This window comes from Dipodomys spectabilis, unplaced genomic scaffold, assembly GCF_019054845.1.
Source record: "Dipodomys spectabilis isolate Male_0828 unplaced genomic scaffold, ASM1905484v1 ptg000145l, whole genome shotgun sequence".
In the NCBI taxonomy this organism is placed as follows: Eukaryota; Metazoa; Chordata; class Mammalia; order Rodentia; family Heteromyidae; genus Dipodomys; species Dipodomys spectabilis.
In genome coordinates this window covers 9803447-9815688 of record NW_024870822.1, presented here as the reverse complement: position 1 = coordinate 9815688, position 12242 = coordinate 9803447, and the positions used below count along the sequence as shown (strand labels likewise).

The window sequence follows — 12242 nt, the reverse complement described above, 5'->3', positions numbered from 1 at the left end:
ACTAAAGTTGAAAAAAATACAAAATTCTTAAAATGTGAATGCTACTGTTTGGTTCTTAAGTTTCCCAAAGTCCCATGTGTTAAAAGGTTGTTCCCCACCTTGGTGATACTAGCAGGAGGTGAAAACCTAAAAGTTGGGGACTAAGCTGGGCTTCATGGTGCAGGCCTGTAGTCCCAGCTATTTGGGAAAGAGAGGCAGGAGAATCACTTGAGCCAAGGTGTGTTTTTGAGATCAGTCTAGACAACATAGTAAGACCTCGTTGTCCCTCACCACCTGGAAAAAAAGCAAAAATGAGGTAGGGCATGGTGGGAGGTCTTTTGGTCAGGAGGCTTGTCCTTAAAGGAGTATCCCTTCCTGTTTCATTTTATTTCTCCACTCACAGTATGAGACAATTAGGCTTTCTTTGCTCCTCTACATACTCTCCTCAATGCTCTATCTCACCACAGACATAAAAGAAACTGATCTTACACCAAAAATCTCTAAAACTGTTAGCCAATATAAACTTTTTTATTTATAAACTGATCATCTCAAGTATTTGTTACAGCAATGGAAAGATAACTAATACAGTATTCCAAGGTAGGGGAATTCACCTATCAGAAGTCAAACTCTTGCATTCTAGTACCATAGACCCAAAACATGTATTGCCCAGTGGTGATAGTGGGACACACAGGCTCTATAAAAAACACTACTCCTAAGAGGAAATCAAGGTAGTAGATAAAATATTCTAGTATCATCTCCAAAGAAAAGCTGAATGTGATGGTTGAAGCAAACTGAAAGCAAATTTATTGTAATTCTCCATGAGAATATTTCACATTAAAAAAGTAACAGTATCATTTCACTGTGCAGTAAGGTAGTTTAATCTGTTTCATAGTAGTTTATCTAAAATAAATTAGGTGGTAAAAAAAATAAAGGCAAACTATTACTCCATTATGAAATACTATTATTATTACTATTATTATAGCAAGATCTAAAAATTTCAGGGAAATCAAGGTGCCACAAACATTCATCCGAGGACTACCAATAAATGGTGTCAGTGGTAAGAACAGAAAAGATCAATGAAATTTTGTTTAGTGGACATTATTTGAATGGCTTCAATGCCTTAGATATAAAAGCTATCAACTGTAACAATTCCTTTCTTATACAATGAATTTCATACAGTACAACCCATACTGAAACTTATATAATCACACACACACACACACACACACACACACACACACACACACACACACACACACACGATCTAGAAGCAATGAGATACTAACCTGTGTTTAGCTCTTTCTGGACTGGTACTTTCTAAAAAGTACTGTTAACTCAATCATTTTCTCTTAAGGAACGTATATATATTGAACTTATGAGGAAATCTTTTTTTAAGAAGTTATTTTTATTGTGAAAATACCGTAAGAGGGATTACAATTACATGAGTAAGGTAATGAGTACATTTCTTATCAAGCATTGTTGCCTCCTCCTTTGTTTTTCCCCTATTATCCCTGCCCTCCCATCTCCACGACTACACCCCCTCCACCCCCCTGCCAAAGTTGTAAAGTTCGTTTTTCGACATAGCATCTTGTACATCTCATTGTTGCAATGGGTCCACCTGTATCCCTAGTTAAACATATTGTTTTCTCCCTTCCCCTCCTCAAATTATACCAACACTTATGACAAAATCTTATAAAAAAAAGCCAACTAGTATTTTCTCAATTAGTTCTGTAAGTATAGATAGAGTAAAATCTACTCTGAATTTTAGATAATCTAATAGAAAGATTATTTTTATAAATTTATAAAATAATAAACTTCTATCATAACCACCTTACCATTCTATATCTATGTATTTTGTATTTAAATGAAATCTTCCAACAGAAAGGTTAGCTCATTTATTTATGTCTTCTTAATCTTAATATTCTTAGTAATGAAATATTTTCAGAATTTCAAAGTAAAGGAAGCACTAAATAGTAGAAAAGTCTATAAAGAAATATTTTGCTCATACATAAAAATTATCACCCAGAAATTCTACTTCATTTATCTTAAATATTAATTGAAGAGTATAGTTTAAGGGCTTGTTACCTGGAAAACAGCATGAGAACGAGAAGATGTAGCATTCGTATCAGTGGGATGCTGTGTCCTGTTCTTGTTTCCACTATCCAATAACTGTAAAATTTCCTCTGAGGATTTGGGCTACAAAAGTTTATGTAGAAAAGAAGTGCACAAATTAGGGGCTTCAATTATGCTAGGCCAGCACATTGAGATACACATCCTTGGCCTTTTAATAAATTTTCAACAAATAAGACGTTCAAAGAAAATGTGTTCTATTTTAATCCTAATAAATATTGACTGTGTATCATTTGCATGCACTTGGTATTATATAAAGAATAAAAGATAAAAATCTAGTCTTTGAGTAGATAAAAATATAAGTTAATTTAGGAAACTAACATATGATATTGAATGTTTGATCAGATTTTAGAGAAAGAAATGTCATACAATTCCAAAAAAAACCACAAAAACACCCAACAACAAACCAAGACAAAAGATATACTTTAATCATTTTTATCTCCTATGTTCTTAGTTTATCAGATGGGATGGATGATAATAATCGCTAGTGTCTATTGCTAAACAGACACAGTATTCTAATAGGGACAGAAGATGTTTATAAACATACCTGGTGTAAAGTCAGACCCTTAACAACTACTCCTTTCTGGGAATCTTCCCGGACATCAAGTGGTCCCGAATTTACTAAAAGATCACGTATTTGTTCATTATATACCTTTAAATGAAAAGAACTACTTTACAATCGATGTCAAAATAATAGTGATTACACCATACATTCTACTAACTAAAAGGATATTAGACTTTCATTTTAAAGATAAGCAACAGTTCATTTTTATTCTTCTCATCCCCTTCTCTCACATTGCCATAACTGTTCTACCATCCTGGAAAACAGAAGAGTTAGATTACCTACATTTATAATTGAAAATTAAAGTTGGAGCCATTAAACTTTTACTCTGCTAATTTGATATTGATGATAAAAACATTAAGATGCCTGGATTGCTTTTTCTTTTCTTCTGAAAATATATAAATTTTAGAGAATAAAGGAAGTCTATGCCCAGGAATAGCTGTTCTGTCTTCTTTTAATCACAGAAAGTTTAACATATAATTATTTAGGGGTTTCCTCATTCCAATGAGAAGGCAACTAGGGCCTAAGAGATTTGTTAATGGTCACAAAGACAATAGAAGACTAGGGTCTACATATCCTCACTCTACTGCCTGACACTGAATACAAATCTTAATTTTCTTTTTTGTGGTTCTGGATTGAACTTTGGCCCTGGTACTTGTTAGCAAGAGTTCTACTACTTGAGTCATTCTCCCTTTCTTTTTGCATTTTAGTTTGTTTTTCAGATAGAGTTTCATTGTGATTTTGCCAGGGCTGCCCTCTAACCATGATGTTAAGTTTATCCCCTAGTACTGGCTAAATAAATAAATAATAAAGTCTTTAAGAACTAATGGTGTAGCTTAGTGACAGAGCGCTTGCCAACCTATCTGAGTCACTGGGTTTAATTCCCACACTTCATAAAAGATTATATGTATAAATCTGTATCTCTATATGCACATATATGAATACATTTGCTGACTATTATTTCCTTCCACATGCTAATAACCCATAATGACAATTCTTAGCTGAGGTGATTATTTACAATTAGGCTACAGTTATAGCTCAAGTGGTGTATCACCTGCTAGCAAAGGCAAGGCCTTGAGTTCAAACTCCAGTACAGGAAAAACAAACAAACAAACAAAGTATATTTTTCCATGCCAATGACATTTTATTACCTCCAATGAAGGATACATTTATTAAATTGTACTAAGTTTTTCTTAAACATAAAATAATATGGAGGGCTGGGGAGGTGGCTCAGTGGTAGAGTGCTTGACTTGCATGCATGAGGCCCTGGGTTCGATTCCTCAGCAGCACATAAGCAAAAAGAAAAAAAGCCAGAAGTGGCGCTGTGGCTCAAGTGGTAGAACGCTAGCCTTGAGCTGAAGAGCTGAGGGACAGCGCCCAGGCCCAGAGTTCAGGCCCTACAACCGGACCCAGAAAAAAAAAATAATATGGATAATATTTTAATTCTTTTTCCTGATGAGCAATAGCCACTTTCCTATTTGTATCTCTTATTACACTTCCATCATATCAAACAGAATGATTTCTGTCAAGTTGATTGATCTGTGCACAAGACTCAACTGGGAGCTTTCACCAGGAACAGACAGACACCTTGGCCATACCCCAGACCTATTGAATCAAAAATTCTATGGATAAAGTATGACCATATGAATGTTTGAGTGTTCCATAGGCAAGTCTAGTGCACAGCCTCAACAGAAAGCCATATTGGGTACTGCTTAATCAAGACAAAAATAAATAAATGAAAGAAGGAAAGAAAGAATAAGAGGGAAAAAGAACAAGAGAAAAGGGGGAGGGAAGGAAATGGAGAGAAGAGGAAAGGGGAAAGATTAAAAGAGAAAACTAACAAATTTTTAGAATTTTACAGTTAGCAAAAGACCTAAAGAAAAATAAAAAGGACAATTCTTTTACTACTTAAATAGGAGAATAGTTTTTTTTTTCTAATGAGTTTTACATTTCTAAGTTCTATAGTGTGATGAGGAAAGTTCGGTAACATACATGAGTTTCTTCAATCTTTGTAAGAGATGGTCAGTGGGGATCAATTTCCAGACGCTAATGAGAAAAGTTTTCTAACATCAGGAGTGTCTATTAACGCTGTGAAATTAGGGATTTGTTTCTAAACTGGTTTCTAAAACATGATCTAAATGCAAAGTCAGACAGTCTTCCATTAGTTACTATTTACAAAAATATCAGAAATTATTAAAAGAATAAGAACTCTCAAACAATGGTGACAGTATGACAAAAGGACGCAATAAACAGTATGAAAGGTGTTTCAACCAGACAAATCTTGAAATAATTTGAGCACACTAAAATAATCATAAAAAGGGATCATCATCAACTGATCTAATAAAAGAAACAATGTTCTTCCTTATAGTCAAAAGCCAATGAATAATTCCAGAAGAAATGACAGACTTTAAAAATTATCATCATCTATCATCATCATAATAATTGACTCAGTTATCTATCATCTGCGAATGTCAATACTAATGATGAGAGGATATTTACATCATCTCAGTATCAGGTGAACTCATTAATTATAGAAGATAGTACCAAAAATTTTAGAGCAAACCTACAGATACCAGCATAAATGAAATTTATCAAAGATAAAATTACTAGTAATGGGACCAACCAACCACATAAACATCTTGATATGAAGGAATAAAAATTCAACATCACTGGTATACTTTGTCAGTAGATACTTCATATCTATTGACACACCCGAAATCAGGATTTTTACAGCAGTGTCATAAAAAGACTGAATATAAATCAATGACTTAAGATTTTTGTTCCATAGTAAAGGGCATTAATAGAATTAGGAAAAATCTCTTGACATCTACAGATTAGATAAGTAAATAGTTCTAAAAAATATATGCATACAGAGATAGGAAGTAAATGTTAAAAAATGGAGCATGTGAATGAAGACTATCTATAAGTTCTACTATTCTTACAATCTGAACAGAAAAAGAATAAGATGAACAAAAAATACTCAATGGAAGCTATGTTAATAATTGTAAACATTCATGACAAAATTACTGTATAAAATAATTTGGCCAGGCGTCAGTGGCTCACACCTGTGAATCCTAGCTACTTAGGAGGCTGAGATCTGAGGATTGCAGTTCAAAGACAGACTGGGCAGGAAAGTCCGTGAGACTCTTATCTCCAATAAACCATCAGAAAACTCAAAGTGGTGCTATGGCTCAAGTGGTAGAACGCTTGCGTTGAGCTGAAACTGAGGGACAGCACCCAGACCCAGAGTTCAAGCCACACAATAGACAAAATAAGTAAATAAATAATAATTTGAATGATCTATGTAACCAAAGAAAGAAAGTTAAAGAAAGGTATTGGGGTGATGGGGGGGTAATACTGACAACTTACCTCCAGATAAGAAACGGCAGTACTACATACTTTCTCATCTTTAATCTCATCCATGGATTTGTAAAGGTCTAACATTGTTAAGTACATTACTCCAGGCTCAGCAGGTGATCCTAGCATTGTGTGGGTCTTCCCAGCTCCAGTGGCACCATATGCAAGTACTGAGGTTTTATGAAAAGATATAAAGGTATCAAAGCTCCTTGTTATAACATAACATTACTCTATCTACTGTCTAGGGATAAATAATTCTATCTGTATATCCTGAACACTGACTTTAAACCCAGTAGAAACCATGTGTTCCTACATGAGAATTAATGCCATTTTCTTGTTTCTTCCTTCATAATAGGCAGCAATGTCTACCTACTCATTTTCTCCCTCAGTATATGTTACACATCCATGTCCTTCTACTTTACCATGTCTTATATTGTATTCTAATTGTGAGCTTCACCAAGACCTAGGCAATATATCCTTTTGTGCCTTAGCAAATCACCTGACAGAAACAGGAATACAAGTTGTTGAACAAATGAATCACATGTAGAAGCCATTTACAAAATTCTCTTATAATTTATTCTTAGATTTACAAATGTCCAATGTCCAATACACAGAAGTATTAAATTTTCTGACATTACTAGTTGATAAAATATTTTTTTCGTATAATGAATTAAACAGATCTATATTTTGTGTTGTTCTATTTTATGTAAGTTGGTATGAAAATGTTTTGAAATAACTGGATAAGCCAAAGAGAAACCAGATTTAGCACTAGTAGAGATCTTTTGTTCTTGAAGTTAAAAAAAAAAAACTTCTGAGACAATATGAAATAGAACAAAGACTATCTGCTTAAAACTGAAAATCATGTGCTAATCAATAAATCACATTCCATTCTTACTTTGATCAAGAGGTACACTCTTCTGTGATATAATTGAGTGAGTCATACCAGATATTATGTTTAAAATGAACTATATAACTTGTAGGTAAGGATGGGAGGGAAAAACTGGGATAGAGCGAGGGAAGGGGTGACACAGTCCAACAAGAAATGTACTTTTTTACCTGTCTTATGTAACTGTAACCCTTCAGTGCATCAACTTTATAATGACAATAAAAATAAACACACTGAATGAATCAGTGATTGTAAACTCGTTATAACCATGAAATATATTGTGGATATGTCATAAAAAGACTGATTATGACAAAAATAAGATATAAATAATAATGTTCAGGGATTTATAACTACTTAATTAAAGGGCCATTATGTAGAAAATTGAAGTCAGATGGAAAAATACCAAAATTACCTGTGCAGTTGTATCCATTCAAAAAACTACGAAGAATTGGCTTGGTAGTATGTTCAAAAACTTCCATCTGAGTTGAAGTTTCATCAAAGACAGTATCAAATACAAATTTAAGATCTTTATTTTGTCTTTTTGTAACATCAAAATTTGTAACTTTCTTTCTGTGGAAAAAACTGACTTCTTCTTGTTTGGGATCAAAAACTAGAATATGTTTATCCACAACATGGACCACTTTACGGCATCCAACTGCTTTTTCTCTTGTGTTTTCAGGGCGTACACGAACAACTACTTTCATTTGGTGACATAAGTCTTCTTCAGTAACAGACATTGTTGGTCAACTTGATTTCTTGTTATATGAATGCTTGATATTTCTATGAAATTAAAAAGGAAAATAAAATTTTAATATTATTTTGACTTCTAATTTGAAAGTAGTATTCATCCAAAAAAGGTGTTAGTTTTCTTCCACAATCTAGCGTCACTTACTAAATATAGAAAATATGTATACCCATATACACCTATACCTATTCATATAAACAGCCTAAATAAAAATCAAATAGCATGTACATACACAAAAAACATGATACAAATCTCTTTAACTTTATTTGAAATATTAATCAGACACTGGGTATAAACTTAAACTCAAAATAATATAGCTGAATCATGGATCAGCTATGCCACCTCAAAGAGCTTTGATTCTGATAAATGGCTCCAGCATTCTGTCCGTCTATGTTCTAAAAATGGAAAAGAAAAGATCTGTTAGAATCATGTCAGGATACTGATGAGGAAGTTTTAGCATGGGAACTCCTAAAAGTGATACAAGCAGCAACCTATTGGCAGTGAGAAGCAATAAGTAGTCTTAAGCTGTATCACAGAAATATAAAGGGTTAAAAATAGTTTCAAGAAGATATCAACTGCTAGCTAAGGTTGGAAGGTGACAGAAATTGTATGTATTGTGGTATATTCAGGGAGATTCTATTCTCTGAACATATGGCCTCTTCTCCCAAACAAGAACATTTGAGTAAGGATTAGAACAATGTGAAGGAGCTACTGGGATCCAGCAATCTCACTCCTGAGCATATATGAAAAGAAACTGAAACCATTATGCTTCTAAAATCATTATATTTCGGTTGTAGTATTATTCATAACCTAGATATGGGAAAAAATTAAATGCCCAACAACTAACAATTCAAAAATGTGTCATATCCCACAGAATGAAATACTATTCAGTTTTAGGAACATATTATACACTGCAAGATGAGCAAATTAACGATAAAAATAATATATTGTATGCATGTTTTTTCCCCAGCAGTACTGAGGTCTGAACTCAGGGCTTAGTGCTTATTAGGCAAACTTTCTTTTCTTTTTTTTTTTTTTGGGGGTGGGTGGGGGGGGGGGCCGGTCATGGGGCCTGAATTCTGGGCCTGGGCGCTGTCCCTCAGCTCTTCAGCTCAAGGCTAGCACTCTACCACTTGAGCCACAGCGCCACTTCCAGCTTTTTTTCTTTTTGCTTATGTGGTGCTGAGGAATCGAACCCAGGGCCTCAGGCATGCAAGGCAAGCGCTCTACCACTGAGCCACCTTCCCAGCCCCCATAGGCAAACTTTCTATTACTTGTTCTATGCCACCATTCCTTTTGGCTTTGATTATCTTTCAAATACAGCCTTCCTTTAATATGGGGCTGGCCTGCTCTGTGATTTTATTGAGACTTTCTATGTGATAGGGATGAAAGATTTTTATTGATTGAGATAAGGGGGTCTTAGGAATGGCTTCCTTGGGTTTGCCTCAAACTGTGAACCTCCTGCTCCCCAAGTTGCTAGAATTACATGCGCCACAACACCTAGCATTCTCTTATTTTTTTTTTTTTAATTCATGGCAGAACCGGGGCTTAAACTCAGGGTCTTGAAATTGCTATGTATTGGGGCTGGGAAGGTGGCTCAGTGGTAGAGTGCTTGCCTTGAATGTATGAGGTCCTGGGTTCGATTCCTCAGTACCATATAAGCAGAAAAAAAAAGCCGGAAGTGGCACTGAGATTCAAGTGGTAGAGCACTACTAGCCTTGAGCTGAAGAGCTCAGTGACAGTGCCTAGGCCAAGAGTTTAGGCCCCACAACCGACCAAGGGGGGAAAAAAAGAAATTGCTATGTATTTGCTGTACCTCTTGATCAATCATTAAAATATGGTACATACATGTGAGACCCATGGTGAAATCCACCTTTGACAATATGCATTTCAATAAAAGTGAATATTAGGAAGCTGAAATGTGTTGAGATTCACATCCTAGTGGGAGGGGTCAGAAGACAGAAGAAGGATGACAATATAGTCAAAATAGTTTATGTACATGAGTGAAATGGAACAAAGAAACTTGCTTTATCTTGTCTGGAAAGGGAAAGGAAGAGGAGGGAGAATGAAGTAGGAGGTGACTGACCAAAATGTATTGTTTATAGAAATAGACATGCTAAAATGAAATTCCTTGTACACTACGTTAATTTTTTTTAAAAAGAGGTGAGGAAGTTTAGCCATGCATGTTCTGTGAGATGCACTTTCTGATGGAGAGAATGTCTAATAGAAAGACACTGGGATGATGCTGGCCAAGTGTGTGAGCCAAGTAGGAATAAAGTGTAGAGGGGGAGGGTAATTTGGATTATACTCAGAATAAAATAAAAATTGGTTGGTTCTGAGCCTAGAAGTGTTACATGATTATGTTTACTGCTATGTAGAAATATAAATAGAGGTCAGAGATTAACCCACTGAAATAATATATTCAACATGCTATCCACTCAGAAGCAGGCATTAGGAGCACAGTGGTCAGATTCTGTATCTATTCTGAAAGTAGACAATATTTCCAGATAGGTAAATATGGATGTGAGGAAAGAAAGGAAATAATATTCCAATTAATTAAGTTGGCTTGAGTTGAAATAGATATTCAGATGAAAAAAATATTGAGGATGCAGTAGATGAATGGATCAAGAAAATATGGTATACACACACACACACACACACACACACACACACACACACACACACACACACTACAATGTTATGCCTCCATTTGTTAGGAAATGGAAAGACTTGGAAAAAATTATATTAAGTGAAGTAAGCCAGACCCAAAGAAATATAGGTCCCATGGTTTCCCTTATTTGCAATAACTAGTATATGTCTAGGATAATCTTAGCAGACAAGCAGAAAAGGTCAAAAGCTATATACATATGACTATATAAGATGATGCTAGGCAAAATGAACCCCAAAATATGGACACAAGCTGCTGTTTTGAATCTACTATGTGATTTTTTTGTTTCTTTTGTATGTTCTTCCCCCACAGTATTGTCACTGTATTTGATTCTGGTGCCCTGCATCTTGTATACACATTTTTCTAATTGGGGAAGGGGAAGGGAAATAACAAAATGCTGAAACAAGGATAAAGGTTGATCCATTGTAACAATGAGATGTACAAGACACTATGTTAAAAACGAATTATACAATTGTACAGGTTGGGGAGGGGAAGGGAAGGGATATAGGGGAAAAACAAAGGAGGGGGTAACAATGCTAGATAGGAAATATACTCATTACCTTAGTCATGTAACTGTAACTCTTCTGTACAGTATCTTTACAATAAAAATTTTTAAAAATATTGAGGGTGGCATGGGTTCAAAGTGTCTGTTAGGAAATCCGAAGTTCATTTTTAACAAATATCCAGGTAGAAATGTAAAGGCGGAGGGAAACCAAGTCAAGGAAATAAATAAAGGTTGTCCTTATCATCTAAGTGCAGTTTTAAGCCTTAAAATTTGTAGATGGATTTTATCACTTTTAACACAGCAAGTTTGAACACAATTCTCAAGGATACAGTTAATATATGAATTGAACATACACATAAAACCCAAAAGCAATTTACTCATGTAGAGGCACTCAGAAATTTTCTCACAGAAATTAAAACTATACTTTCCACCTCAAAATATCTTAGATTGAATATATTCAAGATATATGATTTAATGTATGTATAGATTGTGTAATAACTACAACAATCAAATTAATAAATTCATCACCGACTATGTGCTACACTTTAGATCCTATGAACTGAAGTCTGTATGTTTGGTTAACTTCCCCCCATTCTCCCCATTTCTCAGCTCCTATTAAGCACTTTTACATTTTCCTCTTCATAGAAACCTCCAACTTAGTGCAGGTGCTTTTGTGTGAATGTTAAAATATAACAATAATTTCACCTACATTTGTCATTTATCATACAATGGCTATCCTTAGCAGGCATGTTTTTAAGAATCCTTGGATTGGGCCGGCATGACTATAACTAATGACAAGGGACAACAATGATCATAATTTGAGTCACTGTATATGTGCCAGGCACTGTGATACATACCTGACTTTCATCCCCTCATTCAATCTTCACAATAATTACATAAAGGGGTTGGTATTTAGTGTTGCCACTTTACAAATGCAGGGATTCAACTTTAATTTTTCCAGGTCACAGATAATTAAGTAGGGAGCCAGAAGATGACTCCAGGACCTAATCAAAACTCCACATTCTTCACAACTAGAATCAGAAAAGAATGCGTCCAGTGTGGTGAGGGAGGTAGAGTGATCTGGTGATATAGTTAATTCCTTAAATACAAACTCAAATTTGGGTCTGACTCCAAGGAATGGAAATTATCCTCATTTATAGTTTCATGTAAATTTCTCTTTAGAATACTAACTTCAGTTTTAGAGCCTACTGCTGCTACTGATTTACAACCTATGGAAGAATGACAGCTAGTTTTCAAATAGAATCCAATAAAGGCAAAAATATACTATTTCAACAGCCTAAACGGCAGAACCTCTCCAGACAAGAACAAACGAGCAAGCAAAAAAAAAGAAGCCAAAACATCCCCTTCTCCCCCCCCCACCCCCCCCCCCGCCCCGCAACTTTAGGTGGC

At 35.0% G+C, this 12242-nt stretch overlaps 1 protein-coding gene across 2 annotated transcripts in view; it reads right to left on the bottom strand.

Annotated features, from left to right (window-relative positions):
* Positions 1-12242, bottom strand: part of Kif18a (kinesin family member 18A) — a 58383-nt gene that overhangs the window by 45638 nt on the left and 503 nt on the right. For both annotated transcript variants that reach the window (XM_042691430.1, XM_042691431.1), the window contains exons 2-5: positions 7327-7694; positions 6041-6198; positions 2657-2761; positions 2065-2175 (exon numbers count right to left, since the gene is read on the bottom strand). In XM_042691430.1, coding sequence (XP_042547364.1) covers positions 2065-2175; positions 2657-2761; positions 6041-6198; positions 7327-7651 — 699 coding nt within the window. In that variant the 5' untranslated portion in view covers positions 7652-7694. The remainder of the gene's footprint in view (positions 1-2064; positions 2176-2656; positions 2762-6040; positions 6199-7326; positions 7695-12242) is intronic.